The sequence below is a fragment of the Oreochromis niloticus genome, linkage group LG8, assembly GCF_001858045.2.
Source record: "Oreochromis niloticus isolate F11D_XX linkage group LG8, O_niloticus_UMD_NMBU, whole genome shotgun sequence".
Lineage (NCBI taxonomy): Eukaryota > Metazoa > Chordata > Actinopteri > Cichliformes > Cichlidae > Oreochromis > Oreochromis niloticus.
Genome location: NC_031973.2, coordinates 18,768,045 through 18,784,983, shown reverse-complemented (window position 1 = coordinate 18,784,983; position 16,939 = coordinate 18,768,045). Strand labels below are relative to the sequence as shown.

Below are 16,939 nucleotides of genomic sequence, written 5' to 3'. Positions count from 1 at the left end.
ATAATAAATGAAATCATCATTTAAAAACTGCATTTAGCCCTGGCAGGCCAGTAATAACATGTTGACAATCAGCTGAGCAAACAAAGATGAAATGACATCATGATTTTTTCTGTGCATCACAGGTTAAATCCAGTGTAGAACTCAATATTTGATGCTCACTGCCAGCAAAACTATTTTAAAACGCTCTTTGTGAATTGAATTTTTGTTTGGTCAAGACATCCTCAATATACTGTTTCACTCTGAACTCTTTAAGCATCATCGTCAGTATTTATGGCAACATACAGTCGCTATTTTCACAGTTTTTTCACTGTCTAACTGAGGTTCTGACAATGAAAAATGCTGCTTTAGGTCACCCAGATGCTATATACTCAATCCACATGTCCAAACTCAAGAAGTAGAGGGTTCTCGTTTAACTTGTCATAATAGTCAGTGTTTAAATAGTGTTAAAAATATCACTGTAACCTACCTCCTTTGGTCAACTAGCAAAAGTATGTATGGTGACGTAGGGCAAATAACCTCTTTTTTCATGTATGTGTACAGTTGTGGTGAGAAGTTTACAATTGTCAGAAACACTATTATAAATTTACACAAATCTTTTAATAGGTTTACGGTTCTACAGTGTCTTTTAACTTCACTGGGCCAAGGCCTGTTAACTTCTCATTAGCGATCATCGTGGACTACAACTGGTAGTGTGTCTTTGCAAGCATAAAAAGGATTTATTTACCAGCCCTTACTGGATTGACCAATACTCAGAACATTGGGAAAGTCCAAGGAACTTGGTGAAGAGCTAAGAAACAGAATTGTAGATTTATACAAGTTGGAGCCATTTCTAAACAACTTCGGATTCCAAGATCATAATTCAGACAGTTGTACGTAAGCACAAGTTATTCAGATGTGTCACCACTTTGCGAAGGTCTGGAGGAAGACTCAAACTGTCACCCTTAGATGAGAGGAAATCGGTTAAGATAGGAAAACCCCATGAACCAGGAAGGTTCAAACCTGCCATGAATGGGAAACTGCTGGAACACCAGCGTCACCGTCCACACTGAAATGAATCTTACTGAGAGGGTGCAGACCAAAAAATCAACACCATCGACCTGGACTGAAGTTTGCGTCTGCCTATGGGGACAAGCCAAATGCCTCCTGTAGAAAAGTTTGATGGTCAGACGAGCCACAAATTGAGCTAGTGGTCACAATGACAGGAGGTATGTTTGAAGTTATAAAGGTGAGGTTTGCAAATTTAAGAACACTACAGCAGCTGTCCAGCATGATGGCGGTAGCATGGTGCTTCGGGGCTGTTTTGCTGCCAGTGGTACTGATGCATTGCACGAAGTGGATGGAGTAGTTAAAAAAGAGGACTACTTCCAGATTCTTCAACTACACCTCAAATCAACAGTTAGAAGATTGGAGCACATAGAAACACAAGTGGGTGTTCCAACAGGACAATGATGCCAGACGCACAACAAAACTGGTTCTTGAACGGCTAAAGAAGGCTAACATTAAGCTGCTGGAATTGTGTTTCCAAAGCGCCGAATTCACCCCTGTTAAAAATTTGTGGACAACACTTAAAAGCTTGATCCATTTCAGGAAACCAAACAATTCAAATCAACTATACCAATTCTGCCTAGCAGAGTGAACTAATTATGCCACAAACATCGGGTCGAGGTGCAACTTGCTATGGGAAGTTTAACCAACTATTAGTGGGGTTGTATGTAGGTCTGTGTGTGAACTTTGACCCTGTGACGATCAAAGAAAATCCAACATTTAAGTCAGTAAAGGTTTGTGCTACTCAATCATATCTGCTCTCGAAAAAGAAAAGTTCAAAGAAATCATTAAAAGTCCAAAATTCATGCCAATGAGGTGGGGATGTAAACTCCTAACCATGACTGTACATCAGAGACTTTTCTTTTTGCATGATTATTATTATTATTGTTGTTTATTCAAATTTTTGCTTTGTTAGATAGCGATAGTGAAGAGAGACAGGATAGCAGAGTAAGAGAGTTTGAAGACATGAGCAAAGGGCTGTGGGCGGGACTCGAACCCGGGCCGCTTCAAGTCCCACCAGCAAACTGGGACGCTAAAGAGCCTTTTCTAAGGCCTTTTCTGAGGTAGCGTGACCTCTAATAGAGAATCAAACATTTGCTAAAGAGACTGGTCTCACTCCTGATTCATCATTTACTGTTGTCCAATAAAATGCAATAGTGCTCTTTGTAGTGAAAGAGTGTATTTTTATGCTCTGGAGCATACCTTTATTTAATAGACTAATAATATTCATTTTAGACTTAATAATAGCACTTATACATTACAACATGTGACATACTCTATGTGTATACTTTAAATTACAGGTCAGCGTGGGCTTAGCTTTCGTAACCTGGCTCTGCGCTTGGAGGCTTTGAATACTCAGGTACAGAGGCTGAGCAGAGAGAAAGATGGCTCCAAGCTGACCAGAAATGATCTCACTTTGCTGCTGCAGAGGTATTGATTTATGGATCTCAGTATTTTTAAATATAGATATGACTTATAGTGCATTTTTGTGGTCACACGTGGGTTTCTGCTTTTTTCCAGCTTCAGACAGGACCAGCAAGGTTTGGCTCGCTTAGTAGAAAGAGAGCTGAAAAGAGTATCGCAGAGGCTTGATCAGCTCAGCCGTCACCACCAACACCACCATCAGGCTGAAGCTCCAACACCACTTGATAACCGTAGATCACACACAGGTGAAGTCCTGGCTTTTATCACTTCCAATATTTCTTAAATGACTTAAGATGGTTAACATTGTGTTTACAATGATCAACCTTCTCTTTTCTTTGACGGAAACTAAAACGATGATACAGGAATAGACTTACCATATGTGCTCACTTTTTTCTTGACTTCAAGAGACAGTTTTGTATTTCATTGTTCAGTTTGGATTTGTTATTTCCTGTGGGTGGAAATTGTAAACTTGCATGCAATGGTTTGGGCACCCGTGAGCAAATAATATTTGCTTTAGTGGTAATTATTGAAGTAAAAATAAAGGGAATACAACCCCTACAATAACAAACAGACATTAAAAATAAATCTTTCTTCAAATATAAACACATCAAAAATTGTGATTAGGAATTTTCTGCTCATTACAGCTTCTGACCAAAAGTCGCTCTAAGCAGCTAAAAAACAATTCCAACTTGCAGTTTCTATAGGAATTAAAAGGAGGGAGTTGTGGTAGTCAAGATGAGATCTGGGAAAAAACTTCAGAATGAGGCGACGGATGAGTTTCAAATTTATACCATCGGGGTATCTACTAAAAATCTTGGCTGAGTTCGACTCTCAGTTACCTTGAGGTCAAGATCAGAAGAAGTTTTCTAATAATTTTGTGAATATTTTAAATTTGATTCAAATATTCACAGCATAGATGTGTCTACTAGGAGGCTGAGGGGTTGTGCTGGCAGTAGCCAGTGTTTTTGAATGGTCCTAGTGTCAAATCATACGTGTCAAGAATTAGAAGTCAATTTTAGAAGTCTGAAGTTACTCAGACATTTTATATTTTATTTTATTTTTGTAGTGCAGATAATGCTTTTTGTTTCAGACACATCTCCTCATTAGCCAATCATCACCTACACACTTCAAAAGCTGTCTGCCAATTTAGGAGGTCAGCAATTTGATCCCCAGCTCCTGCATCTGTACATCAGAGTATCCTCGGGTAAGGTACTAAACTCCAAGCACCCTGTAATGGATCCACTGGGGTTTGCAAACAATTCAAAGTGCTTAAAACCTGTCTATGGATGCAGCTCATAGAGTTCTTTGTGTGCTAGTTGAGAGTAAAAAAGTGAGTAACACTTTATAATGCAGCCCACAACTAAGGGGGTAATTCCGCTGTAAGTAAATGGCATTATAATGTATTTTATTTGGAATTCAATGCAATTATATTTGCCTAAAACTACTTAAAGGCAGGTTCACTAGAAGAAGGAGGTAAAAAGTCAGGTTTTTACAGTAAACAAAGAAATAATGATACTGTCAGTAACCTTATGTACTACGTTATTCATTGTTAACATAGCGGAAAAATAAACAATATATATTCGGTAAATATAGAGTGGCTTAACTTTGCCTACCTTTGATTATTCGTAGATAATTATATTTACACTGTAATTTCTATTAAACACATGGAAGTTCTATTTATTTCAGGGGAATTGTGCTCTTAGTTATGGGCTGTATTATAACGTGTTACTGTCCATTGACTATGCACTAAACAGGGAAAGGAAAAAACACTTACGATGGCCAAATCGGACAATTTTAGAATTAAAAAAATTCAAGTTACTACTGGGTTTTTTCAAATCAATGACTAAAGAGAAACAAACACAGACGGTGGCTTGTGTGTCCTCTTTTGAAAGAACTTCTCTTATCTGCTGCACTAACAGCTTCTACATGTAGCCTCATCATAAAAGTCCTTGTGTGAACAATGTAAAGCAATGTCTGGATATAAAAGACTTCTTTGAGGGACAAATAAATGCTAAATTGTGCCATTTGGCCAAAAAAGCCATAGGAGTTTGGTAAAATAACACCTTGCAAATCTCCAAGGAGTGCGAGCTGAAGCTTTTGGAATGACCCCCACTGATCTCCGACTTCAACATTATTGAAAATCTGCAGGGGGATTTTAAACATATACAAGACCACCTAAAACTATTTCAGGAGTTATAGTTATCCGCAGGACATTGCAGACAGAATAAAGACAGACTTTTAGCTTGATACAAAACAGATGACTTAACGGGATGCTGAAACATTTGCACAACCCCAAGGTATAGTTACTTAACTTCAATTTTAAATTTGAAAAGAGTGAATTACCATTTTTTATATTAACATTTTTTCCATTCAGAATTTGTAAACTGTCAGTATACAACTGTATATCCTCTAAAAAAGATTCTTTGCAACTGAAATATGTAAAATCAAAGGTGTATTTTTTCAAATAATTAATTATTAAAAATATATTCAGTATAATATTTTCAGTATAACAATCAAGTAAATTTAATTTGATGAGATTCCATTAAATTTAACACTATGACATGGAAGATTTACATGTAATCAAATTATTAGTTCAAGTTCTCCAAAACCAAATTTGAGGAGATTTAAATATGGCTGACTGGGTCTCACTGAGAGGTCGGGCATATTAGCATATAAATCTTTCCTAGTTTAACTTAATTTTACAGTTCCCTTCATTAGAAATACTCCATTGTCCAAGATCCAATAAGAATTATACTTTTTAAAATTAAACTGTGCTTTGGCTATACCAATTAAAAAAAAATCCCAATAATTGGCTGGTTTCTTACCTCTTTCTGGGCGCCTGTATCGGTAGACTGATCCTCTGAGCCAAATGTATGGTTCACAGCCTTAGAAAAGGTTAACCACACAGTGAAATTAACAAGCTGTGATAATAGAAGGTGTGAATGGCGGGGCTAGAGGTCAGTGTGTGTGCAGGTGGTTATGGGGGATGAAGTCCTTGAATAGAAGTTTAACAAGTCCCACAGAGCCAGCGCCAATCCACCGGGCATGGGGAGGGAAAAAAGTTTACGTTACGACCCTCCTGTGAGGTGTCAGGTGAGAGTCGGGTTACGCATGCCGGTTAGCACGCGAAGGGTTGAATGGGTATGTGAGTGCTGGGGATGGGTAAGTATGATTGAAAAAGTGGAATTCATATAGTTTAGGCCACACAGACACCATCACATGGATATGCTTGTAGACACACTTCTGTGGACATGCATACACATCCATGTCCACATGTGCCACCCGCATATTCAGAGGCACAGACTTCCCCCCAATACCAGCCTATTCGCCCCTCACCCTCTCCCTCCTACATTACCTCACACTCATAAAATATGTCTGAATTACCCAGGAGTCCTTTCACCAGCTTGTCTGCCCATACTCCTGTTTTTTCAGAAGGTTTTTTTTCTTTCTTTCTGCTGTGCTCGTATAGCATATCACTGTTTTTAGGTGCTCATGCTTCAGCTCTGCCTACAAGTTTTCTTCTCTCTTTCCCTTTTTACTAGGTTGTTTTACACAGTTAAGGACTGTGTACTTTGGCAAGGGCCAGCATGGTAAATGGGAATGTTTGGTAGGAGGCAGGTGTGTCAGGTGTGCGTGAGTGCATTCATTCCAGTTGATTGACATTGGCTAGAGATGGTGGGGGGTTTACGGGAAAGGGTCTCTGAGAGCGCTAGTCTAATGCCTCATACAGGCATGGCAGCACTATACATCGTGCTGATGGCTGCTACTCACTGTGCACATTTCAGTCAAGAGGTTGTATATCAAAGTTATTGTCTGCTGTTCTTCATTAGCCGAGTTGAGGTGACTCTACAGTATACGTTTTGTTACTGATGCAGGAATTAAAGAATAATGGTGCATTTTTAAAGTGCCATAAAAAGGAAAAAAAAGTTTGACGGTTAATATGTTACCCCACAGGGCCCAACGAGAAGTGTGAAGTGCCAGTGGATCCTGCATATCCAGTATGTGCAGAGAAGGTGGAGGTGAGAAAGTGGAAATGTTTGGGAGTGCAAATTTAATTGGTGTATTGAAATGCTTATGCTTATTAAAAATATATTTATATATGTTTTTACTATGAAGACATCCTAGCAAACATTTCAACCTTGAATGACCTTTGTCAATATCTATTCCTGGTTGAGAGACAAGACTTCCATTTCTTATCCTACTTAGCTAACAGATTTGTTGTTGTATCAGTTCCATCCATGGCTTTATGACGCAATACCTGTAACTGGCCAACATGTTAAATTCATTATGTACCACAAGTGTTGTGCATTTTCTTAAAAACCAGGTAATACTAGTCCTTGTAAATGGAAAAGACACTGTGTGGCTGTCTATACACAATCAAGTGCTAATCAAATTAGTTTTTGTTGACAGATGCATTTAGTTCCTTCATTGCAATGACCTGATCTATGCTCTCTCTCTTCTCTCTTTGTGAGAGAGTGTGACTAAAGCTCTATTCTAATGTATGTGGAAGCAATGTCAAAAATTTGTTCATCTAAATGTGGAGTCTTCTTTACACACTAAGGTTAATTATGGAGTTCCACAGGGTTCTGTACTGGGACCAATTCTATTTACATTATACACGCTTCCCTTAGAAGGTACACCATATATTTTTATTGTTATGCAGATGACACCAGCTTTTTCTACCCATGAAGCAAAATGACACACAGCAATTAGTTTATCTGTAGGAATGTCTTAAAAACATAAAGACCTGGATGACCTCTAACTTCCTGTTTCTAAATTAAGATAAAAGTAAGGTTATTGTACTCTGTCCTAAAAATCTTAGAAACAGTATCTAAAAAGGTACCTACTCACTCTCTACTTAAAGATGCTCTCTCTTTCATTTTTAATAAAGCATATAGTTAGAGCTGGGTCAGGTGACCCTGAATCCTCCCTTAGTTACACTGCAATAGGCCTAGTCTGCTGGGGGCTTCCCATGATGCATTGAGCCTTTATTCTTCACTCCTCTGTTTTTGCTATTGGTGCTTATACACTATTTTGCATTTAATTATTAGTTTTATTAATCTCCAGCTCTTTTTCAGTGTGTTTTATCGTTTTCCCCTCACCCCCAACCACTCATGGCAGATGGCAGCCCCTGCCTTAGCATGAATCTGGATCTGCCAGAGGTTTCTTCCTGTTAAACAGAAGTTTTTTCTTCCCACTGTTGCCAAGTACCTGCTCATAGGGAGCCATTGTTGGGGTTTTCCCTCTATTATTATAGTCTTTACCTTATAATATAAAGTGCCTTGACATGAGTGCTGTTGTGATTTGGTGCTATATAAATAAAAGTGAAATGAGTTCAGTTGTATTAAAATGAATGGAAGTGAATTGAATGTGTTGTTTATGGTTCAGTTTTTGCAGTTTTACAACGACCAGTTTTGACCAGGTAAATAACATGTTTAATGACATAACACGTCTCTCTGTGGCAGTTCCTGCAGGCTCAGTGGGAGTCAGACCCCTGTTATGCTTTTTATGGAGTGGATGGTACCACTTGCTCCATACTGACTTACCTCAGCCAGACAGAGGACTTTTGTCCCCCTCAAGATGGAAGAAACCACTCTAGTCTGCCCTGGCATCAGAAACCTCAAGCTCATACAGAGAAGGTAGCTTCTTGATGCGCCTGTGTCTGTTGATGTGGAATGATGACATTTTCACTGCTTTCATGTTATAATCATTTGCAGACTGAGATACGTAAATCTCTACTCCCACTGTATGAGGCGATCAGCAACAACAGCAGCCCAGCAATTAAGTTTATCCGCTCCAGAGTGGAAAAAATGTCTGAACAGTGGATACAGGCTGGTCTGAGGATGAAAGAGAGCAGCAATAACACAGTCTCCACACAGATGAGGGTATATGTATATGTATAAGTGACTAAGGTTTATTGAGGTATTTCATTTTATATAGTCCATACTCAATGAAATAATAATTTTGGACTTTATATACTTTAGGTGCTGCTTTATCCTGGTGCCCTGTCTGGAAGTGTTGGCCAGCATTTTGAAGCAATGGTGGAAAGAGGTGGTCCTTTAGGAGAACTGGTTCAGTGGGCAGACCTCAGCGCCTGCCTAACAATCCTTGGCCACAACCTGATCTTCAGCACCTCACAGCACCAACTTCACAGGTTACTACTACTAATTTTATTTATTTGGACATAATTTAATTAGTTAATTGGACTGAATAGGATTTATACTCTGGCGTCACTGATATATGATGTAATTACAGACCTTAAAGCCAGCTTATACATGTTTTACACAACCTTGTGTTTATCAGTCCAGCTAATCTGTGATTACTTCATACTGTAGTGTTGAAAAGAGGGAAACAATATTATTGGTGTCCTTTCTAGAACCTGACTTGTGTTTGTTGTGATTAATTCAGCTTGATAGGTGCTGCTCCAGGCAGAGGCAGCTGTCCGATCCAAAGGCCCCTGACCTTTGACCTCATTTATACCGACTATCATGGCCTTGCTCACCTCCAAGGAGCCATGGGACTGGCTTTCAAGCATTACCAGTACATAAACAATTTTCTGGATCATATTGGAAGTACATTTCAAGTCCTTTCTTATGAAGACTTTTGATGTAGTGATAAATGATTTAGAAACTACCATTATTGTCATTAATAAAAAAGCCACCGGCGATAATAACAATAATAATAAAAAATTAGTTCTGTTTTCCATAAAGTTGAACTTGTATGACACGTTTATACAGCTTGCTTTAGTGGATTATTGTTTCAGTGGGAAGTAGGAAAACTGTGAGATCCTTCAGTCAAAGAGGAATTAAACATTTACATGTTGTTTTGTCCAGTTTTTATTGGCCCTGATATTTGCCTGACACATTCAGGGCCTTGTAAGATTTTAAATATAAGTATGTCGCATGACGATTGCAGCTTTATGCGCCAAAACATGTAGTAATAAGTATGTCAATGAATGACAAATGATTCAAAAACAACAATCTTTCTAGGTGTCGCTTCAGAATCTTGGACTCATTTGGCACTGAACCGGCCTTTAACTTTGCGAGCTACGCACGTAGCCATGGATATAAAACGCTGTGGGGCAGCTGGGATCTCCAACCTCTGCAGTACATGACCATGTTCCGTAAGTCATTATGTACGCGTGTTGATTTGTACCTATGTTCTATGCATGGATACAATTATCTTAAAAATGCACTCTAAATATATATGTCTCCAATGCAACCCTCTAAGCGTCCTTACAATGGGAGGATTAATAGCTAAGGTTAAATAAACTTGGTGCCCAGACGGAGCTTTCATTCCAACACCTCTCCTTGTCATCTTTCCCACCCTGCCGGGAGATGGAGACAAGCTGGAAGCCCTGGGCCGAGAGCCACTCTTCATCCCTCAGCTTGGAACACTGTTTATTTGTCCTGCTAAAGGAGGAGGGGGGTGTTAGTTGAGGATGTGAGAAGGACCAAAAGACAGAAAGAAAACAAAACAGAAGAAGGACACGGTAGGAAGAAAGAAAAGAATGAAGCTTGAGAATGTTTAAGCATTTATGCTTCTGTTTTGCAAAAGTCCAGAGGAAGACAGTTGACTGAAGGATTACAGGAAACAAGAACTGTAAACAGGCAGAAGAAACCAAAGGTCGCTTTTCTCCAAACCCCCACATGCTGCATGACCATAGCAGTGTTTCATTGCATATCACTACTATATCTGATAGGTGTGTGTGAAGTGGTGAACCCAGACAGATGCTGGAGACAAGTGGAGCTGAAAAGGAGCCAGCAGGAAATTCTGTGCTGGGTGAATGAGGGGAGATTTGGCAAAGGTCTTTTAAACAAGTATCTTGAGACAAGAGGACAGCACACACACACACACGCAAAGGTTACAAATCGATGTTTGAACACACACCTTTGCTGGCACATTCCTTTTAAAGTAAATACTCATCTCTCACACCTACCTCAGTGTGTCAGAGGGCAGCAGGGTGGCAGCTGCCTATCCAAACACCTAACCCTCTTATATATGTGGAGTTCTCATTTCCTTCAGCGGATGATTTATGCTGCACAGCATGTTTTTCCTCTCTTGCAGAATTTTAATATAAACTGTTATTCAACTGTAGTCCTAATAAGCGTCCTCGGTAATGGTAGCCTTCACATTTCTCTCAATCAGCTTATTCTTTATGTCATCTTCAGAGCAGATAGGTTCATAAGTGTTCGCCATCTTTGATCACAGTTTAGTTAAAATAATCACCGAGTTAGGGAGAAGTTTCTACTCAAGTCTGTCAGCATTTCTACCAAAAACTTGCTGGACTGACTTGCTGCTTTACCTTTTTCTTTCTGAACGTAACTGAAGTTCAAACCCTTGAGTAATTATTTTTAGATGTCCTTTAAGTCCTCTTTGCTCTGTTCTCTCCAGCTCACACTCCTGATAATTCCTTCCTGGGCTTTGTGAGTGAAGGGACCGTTAGGAAGGGAAGCGAGCTCGAGCCAGCGAGCTACAAGAAAGACAGGATAGCGGTGGTCTATGGAAAACAAGAATACATGTGGCAGGTATGAGGACCGAAAAAAGTACATATATGTCAGAAAACAAACATTCACAATAAATTATGCCAAGAACCTCTCATAGCCATCTACTTGATGGCTATGAGAGGTTAAATGCACTGCAACTTAGGAAAACACCAACAATTAAAAAACACACAATACAGCTAAGCTTGAATAAAACACAATGGCAGTAGAAAAAAAACCATGTTAATGTTTTCTTAAGTTGAAACCTCATGGCCACTGTATCGACTAGATCTTAGTTTGTACGTCACCTAAAACTCAAAAATCCTTGTTAATAGGCAGACTTGTAGTACTACTTATTCAAGGATTCATGTTTTGGTGTGAACTGGGGCGATCGTGGCTTAAGAGTTGGGAGTTCGCCTTGTAATCGGAAGGTTGCAGGTTCGAGCCCCGGCTCGGACAGTCTCGGTTGTTGTGTCCTTGGGCAAGACACTGAATGGGTGAATGACTGGATATGTAAAGCGCTTTGGGGTCCTTAGGGACTAGAAAAGCGCTATATAAGTACAGGCCATTTACCATTTACCATAACTGCACTGGAGATATTGGGTATAAAAATGTCTGCCTTCTCTCGAGTACGATGGTTCTAGATGGTACTGCTAATAACTGCGTTACTAAGGGTACTAGCTACTTGAATTGTTGAAAAGTTAAAAGATAAGTAAATCTGAAACTCCATGGCAACTGTTGTGAAGCTTTTGCCTTTATACCAAACTATACCAGCCAAAGAAAACATGCAACTAACAAACCTTATAGATGAGACATGGAGCATTAATGTCAAGTGTCTCATCAGTGGTAGATAGCTAGGAGAGGGGCAGAGGGCATCTTCCAGTCAACATGTCAAAATATTGTTGAACAAACTTCGTACACTGAACCTCTAATTTCTCTCAATGCAATTATTAGGTTGAGCTCACTTAAAGGAGCAGAAGTAATTCCATGTAAATGGGTGAATATGGCTTATGTGGTGTGATTTCATTCATTTAGAGCAGAACAGGTAAATACCATACTATATAAATACCAGTCCATTTATTTGCATGTTTGCCAGGTTGGTGGGTTCACTTTGACAGAACGGAAATGGTTCTGTTGCTCACAGAAAGTTTGTGGCTTTATTTGAGAAACTTGATCGTTATTTCTGTTTTTAAAAAGCATTTTTTGGACTTTTTTGGAGAACCACAAGACTGGCGATGTTTATTCCGTTATGCTGATGTGAAGGCAAACATTTCTACAGCCGGTATCACCAAAATTGGGAAGCTTACACCAGATGGATAAATAGCGCCACAGGACAGAAGAAAATATTTATATCATGTATATTTTGGTTTTGAACACGCCTGAATTCCATGTACTCAGTGCTCCATCTGTTTTTTTGTTGTTGTTGTTTTTCTGTGTGTAATCTCCAGGGTAAATATGAGTATGTGAAAGTGATCAGTGAGGAACTGGAGACTCACGCCACAGTCTATCAGCCTCCTGGACACACATTGCATCTGCCCAGCTTCATCAGAAACCACGGACTGCTGACTCAGGAACACTTTCAACAACTTCTCCGTAAAGCTAAGGTCTAATTAGAGCCTATCACAGTGTAAAAAGCCAGAGAATTATTTTGGACAACCTGCAATATTATAAATCTTCCCTTGCAGTTGTTTGTAGGTCTTGGCTTCCCCTATGAAGGTCCAGCACCTATTGAGGCAATAGGAATGGGCTGTGTCTTTATTCAGCCGAGATTTGACCCTCCACACTCATCAGTCAACAATGACTTCTACAAGGGCAAGCCCACCACAAGACAGGTAAGCAACTCTTAAATCATGGGGAAAAAAACTTAAAAATAATATTTTATATTATCTAAATTGTTATTTCATTGTTGAATTCAAAATACTGGCAATATTTTATTAAAGATATAATAACAGTTCATAATTTTCAATCGTAGATCTCCTCCCAGCACCCTTATGCTGAGAAATTCATTGGTAAACCCTACGTATGGACTGTGGATGTAACCAACAAGACTGACATACGCGAGGCCATCAAAGCGATTCTAAGAAGTGAGGTAGTTTCCACTAAACATACCAAATCACAGTTAAACTGTATGCTCAGTACAAACATGCACACATATATTATTTCCCCAAATTCCATTTAAGGTAGCGTGTGTATGTCTGATCTTGCAGGTGAAGTCCTTCACTCCTCAGGAGTTCACTTGTGTGGGAATGCTGAAGCGGGTCCTTGGTTACATCACTCACCAGGTACAAAGATGTAAAAAGGAGATGGAATATTATTATTAGGTGGTACCCCAGCAAATTTCAGTCATAAATCAGAATTATGAAGTATGTTCTGAAATGTGTGGAAATCTCAAAAAAGAATGAATGCCTTTGTAAACCTATCAGTTGATGCCTCAGTGCCTTTGTTGGAATTTTTGTGGTCAAAATTTTACACGATAATTTGGGGCTTTTAATTATTTTTTTAACTGTTCTTTAGAGAGTGGAATGATTGTACAGCATGCATCTTTAATGACTTTACAAATGAAAAATTGGGTGCACAAGTTGGTAATTAGTTTGGATTTTCTCTAATCCTCACAGGTTTTAAATTAGACTTACAGTCTCAGGTGTATACAGACACTCACTTCAATCTTTTAATAAGTTTAAGGTTCTACAGGGTCTTTTAACTTGACCAGGCCAAAGCCTGTTAACTTCTCATTAGTGATCGTGATAGCCTACAACTCTTTCTCTTTGCTGGCACAAAAAGGATTTATTTACCAGCCCTCACTGGATTGACCAATACTCAGAACATTGGGAAAGTCCAAGGAACTTGGTGAAGAGCTAAGAAACAGAATTGTAGATTTATACAAGTTGGAGCCATTTCTAAACAACTTCGGATTCCAAGATCATAATTCAGACAGTTGTACGTAAGCACAAATTATTCAGATGTGTCACCTCTTTGCAAAGGTCCTGAAAAGGGAAAATGGGTTCAGGAACAACGCAGGAAGCAGGAGGGCTCAAGCCTGCCCTGAACTTGAAACCCCTGGAACACCAACATCACTGTAAAGTCATTTTTACATCACAGTGCTCCAAAATTGATGTATTCAAGCTTGACTAGAGAGAGAAAAGTGGAGAAAAGTTTTATGATCATATGAGACAAAGACTGAGCTTTAGCCACAGTGACAAGAGGTATGTTTGGAGGAGTAAATCTGAGCCTTTCAAGCCTAACAACACTGTACCAGCATGGTGGTGGTATCATCACGCTCTGGGGCTATTTTGCTGGCAGTGGTACTGCTACATTGCACAAAGTGGATGGAATAATGAAGAAATTCTTAAACTTTACTATTGAGTCCTATTGGATATTCCAATAGAGCAATACCATAACAATCATGCCCATGATGAGTATATGGAAACTTCTGATCACAACTGCAGTTCATATGAGTAAAGTATTGACAGAAAAAGATTTCTCCAGTTGGGGATCCATCAAACAGAATATTATCAAAGAAGAGGAACAAGAAGAAGACCCTATGTGTATTTATATAATAGATAAATCCGGATTTTAATTTAAAGTCAGGATTGTTTCCCAGGCCTTTGCTCCCTTATGAGCGTTAGATATTGGAGAGATTTTTCAGTTCTTGCTTGGTTCAAACACTAATCGTTGTCAGTTTTTTCCTTCTCTTTGTTATCCTAAATCGCCCAAGAACTTCTGCAGTAAATCTGTCCCTACTTGGCCACCAAAAAGTGCTCTGAGGGTTCACCTAGGTCCACTGGGTCAGTCCTGTGTGAGTGCGTGCCGGCGGTCCTCCCTCGTGTGTGAGCCGGCTCTGTTTCACCACCTCAACACCCCTGCTGCGTTTACCAGGTGAGAAATTAGCAAACACTGAGACGCACATCTGGAAACAGACCGAGGGCAAAACATGAATAATATAATGTTTGAGATCTCTTGGTGGTAATAAGATCTGAATGTTAATGCTGTGTAACCTTTTCAGCAGATAAAAATCAGTAAGCACCGCCGTTTTTCTTGTACAACATCCAGGATTCCCCATAAAACTGAACAAGATCACAAAGATACCATTAAACAAATACAATGCAATATAGTAGAATGTTCTATAGTATCAATAGGTACACTACTGTATATACAAATAAACTAATTACCTTTTTTTAATTTGCAGGCTTGGATTAAGTTGCGCCAGCGTGCTGCCAGAACTCAACCACTTGTTTCCTTCCTACAGTCCTTGGGGTCGTCAGTGTGGCCTCCAGCAGGAGCCCCTGCTTTTCAGTTGTGCTGGCTCTGATCCGTCCTATCGCAGACTGTGTCCCTGCAGATCTCACCTAACTGGATAGGTTGCAATCTGTCTTGACTCCCTCTAAGTAACACTGAAAGAACTCAGGAAAAGCACCAAAGAGCCATCTGCAATGCATGCTGTACAGGTAAAGATTCCCAGCGAAAGGGAGACAGCTCTCCCGCCAAAGCCATTGAAAGCCTTGCAGTCATGTTTGTGTACGTGTACACATTCAAATGACATACAATTCTGAGGAAGCAACCATGACTGAATGTCATTTCCTTAAAGTACTTGACAAGCTGAAGAACTGTAAATCCAAGGCCTGATTTCCCTTGGCGTCAAGTGTTGCTGTAACTTAAGAAAAAAAGCCTTTGAATGCCGGCAATATGCACCTCAGGGAAAATGTGTTTACATGTGTTTAAATCAAGTGGAAACTGGCACCGGCGAGTACAAAGCAGGCCAGTTCACATCAGTTCTTCGCCTACTCTAGTCACACACAGTGCAGTAGGCTTCAGTGTTATGCAAAATAAGTATCTAATTATTCATTCGCTTACAGTAATGTATCACAGTGGCCAGTGCTGCATGGGATTGCTGCTCATGTTGCTCCTTCATGCTTTGCTGGCTACAGATATTAGCCTGGGGCCTTAAAGGAGAGAGGGTGACAGCCTAAGTGATGAGGCTCATTATCGGAGTGAATCATGGATAACCTCTGAATCCATTTGGGAGGTCACAGCCATATGACCATTATTATACTGTCATCTAAACCATTGGTTCCCAACCATCTTTGACTTAGGAAACCCCCTCAGCTCTTTTTAAATCTATGCCCCCCCACGATTGCTGTAGGAAGAAACTCATTGTTTGGCTTTCAAACGCAAACTTTATGTCATTTGAACCTGTGAAAAAAGTCAGTTAAGACAGAATTAATTGTGTTTCCATGATTTTTTAAAAATAGAAATTAAAGCTTAAAATGATTTTAATCACAACGGCTGTCTCGTTTTGCACTGGGGTTCCAGGATTATTCCCCGATTGCTTCATGACTTACAGATTTGTTGAGAGCCCAAGGGTGCGTTATGCTCCAAGCTGATATGAACAAAAATGGAAATCTTACATACGTACATTTAATCATTTCCATTCTGAAAGCCTCAAAGAGTCACACAGGCTTTTCTCATCACCCCCACCAACCGGTTGCACAACTACACGTGAAAGAAACAAATGATAACAAGTAAAGGTGAAACTACAGCTCACAGTCAGTGATGAGGTGCTGCACTTACAAAGCACAGCTGTTAGCAAAGATGGCTCCAGCAATGGCAACAATCTGCTGTTTTGAGCTTGACTGATGTGAGGTTTTTCTTGGAAACAACACACTGATGAATGTTAACTGGCGGAAAAAGAGACCTTTTTTTCTGCTTCAGTACATTTTATGTGACCAGAACATGTTGTCACTCAAGGATCAGACCGCTCAGGCCTGCGACAACAAGACTGGTTGACAACATGATAGACTAGTAAATGGCTGTGAAATCGTCCACGAAAACAATATTTGTAACAGCTTTGGTGCATTTCTGTGAATTTGTTTGGCTCTGTCAGATGTGACTTTCGCAAAATTAGCTGGACCCGTCCAAAGATGATGGAAATGGACTTGTATTTAAGTCAGGAGGGTATTTGGAACAAAGGAAAATTAAAGTTGTTTTTG

General features: G+C 39.6%; 1 protein-coding gene and 1 long non-coding RNA gene across 3 annotated transcripts in view; one reads left to right on the top strand and one right to left on the bottom strand.

Moving 5' to 3' along the window:
• LOC100698378 (alpha-1,6-mannosylglycoprotein 6-beta-N-acetylglucosaminyltransferase B) overlaps positions 1 to 16,939 on the top strand; it is a 22,765-nt gene extending 5,826 nt beyond the window's left edge. The window contains exons 4-18 of one of the 2 annotated variants that reach the window (XM_025909624.1): positions 2,346 to 2,475; positions 2,566 to 2,714; positions 6,424 to 6,488; positions 7,935 to 8,108; positions 8,187 to 8,354; positions 8,454 to 8,623; positions 8,878 to 9,009; positions 9,459 to 9,592; positions 10,864 to 10,997; positions 12,401 to 12,556; positions 12,638 to 12,784; positions 12,925 to 13,041; positions 13,160 to 13,234; positions 14,668 to 14,828; positions 15,139 to 16,939. In XM_025909624.1, coding sequence (XP_025765409.1) covers positions 2,346 to 2,475; positions 2,566 to 2,714; positions 6,424 to 6,488; positions 7,935 to 8,108; positions 8,187 to 8,354; positions 8,454 to 8,623; positions 8,878 to 9,009; positions 9,459 to 9,592; positions 10,864 to 10,997; positions 12,401 to 12,556; positions 12,638 to 12,784; positions 12,925 to 13,041; positions 13,160 to 13,234; positions 14,668 to 14,828; positions 15,139 to 15,310 — 2,084 coding nt within the window. In that variant the 3' untranslated portion in view covers positions 15,311 to 16,939. Of the gene's footprint in view, positions 1 to 2,345; positions 2,476 to 2,565; positions 2,715 to 6,423; positions 6,489 to 7,934; positions 8,109 to 8,186; positions 8,355 to 8,453; positions 8,624 to 8,877; positions 9,010 to 9,458; positions 9,593 to 10,863; positions 10,998 to 12,400; positions 12,557 to 12,637; positions 12,785 to 12,924; positions 13,042 to 13,159; positions 13,235 to 14,667; positions 14,829 to 15,138 lie in introns of those variants that run through there. The other variant, XM_025909625.1, reaches the window with a different exon arrangement.
• LOC112847649 (uncharacterized) lies at positions 14,742 to 15,254 on the bottom strand. The gene is made up of 3 exons (XR_003221303.1): positions 15,122 to 15,254; positions 14,948 to 15,016; positions 14,742 to 14,859 (listed from the first exon to the last, which is right to left on the bottom strand). It is a non-coding gene; the product is annotated as an uncharacterized LOC112847649 (long non-coding RNA).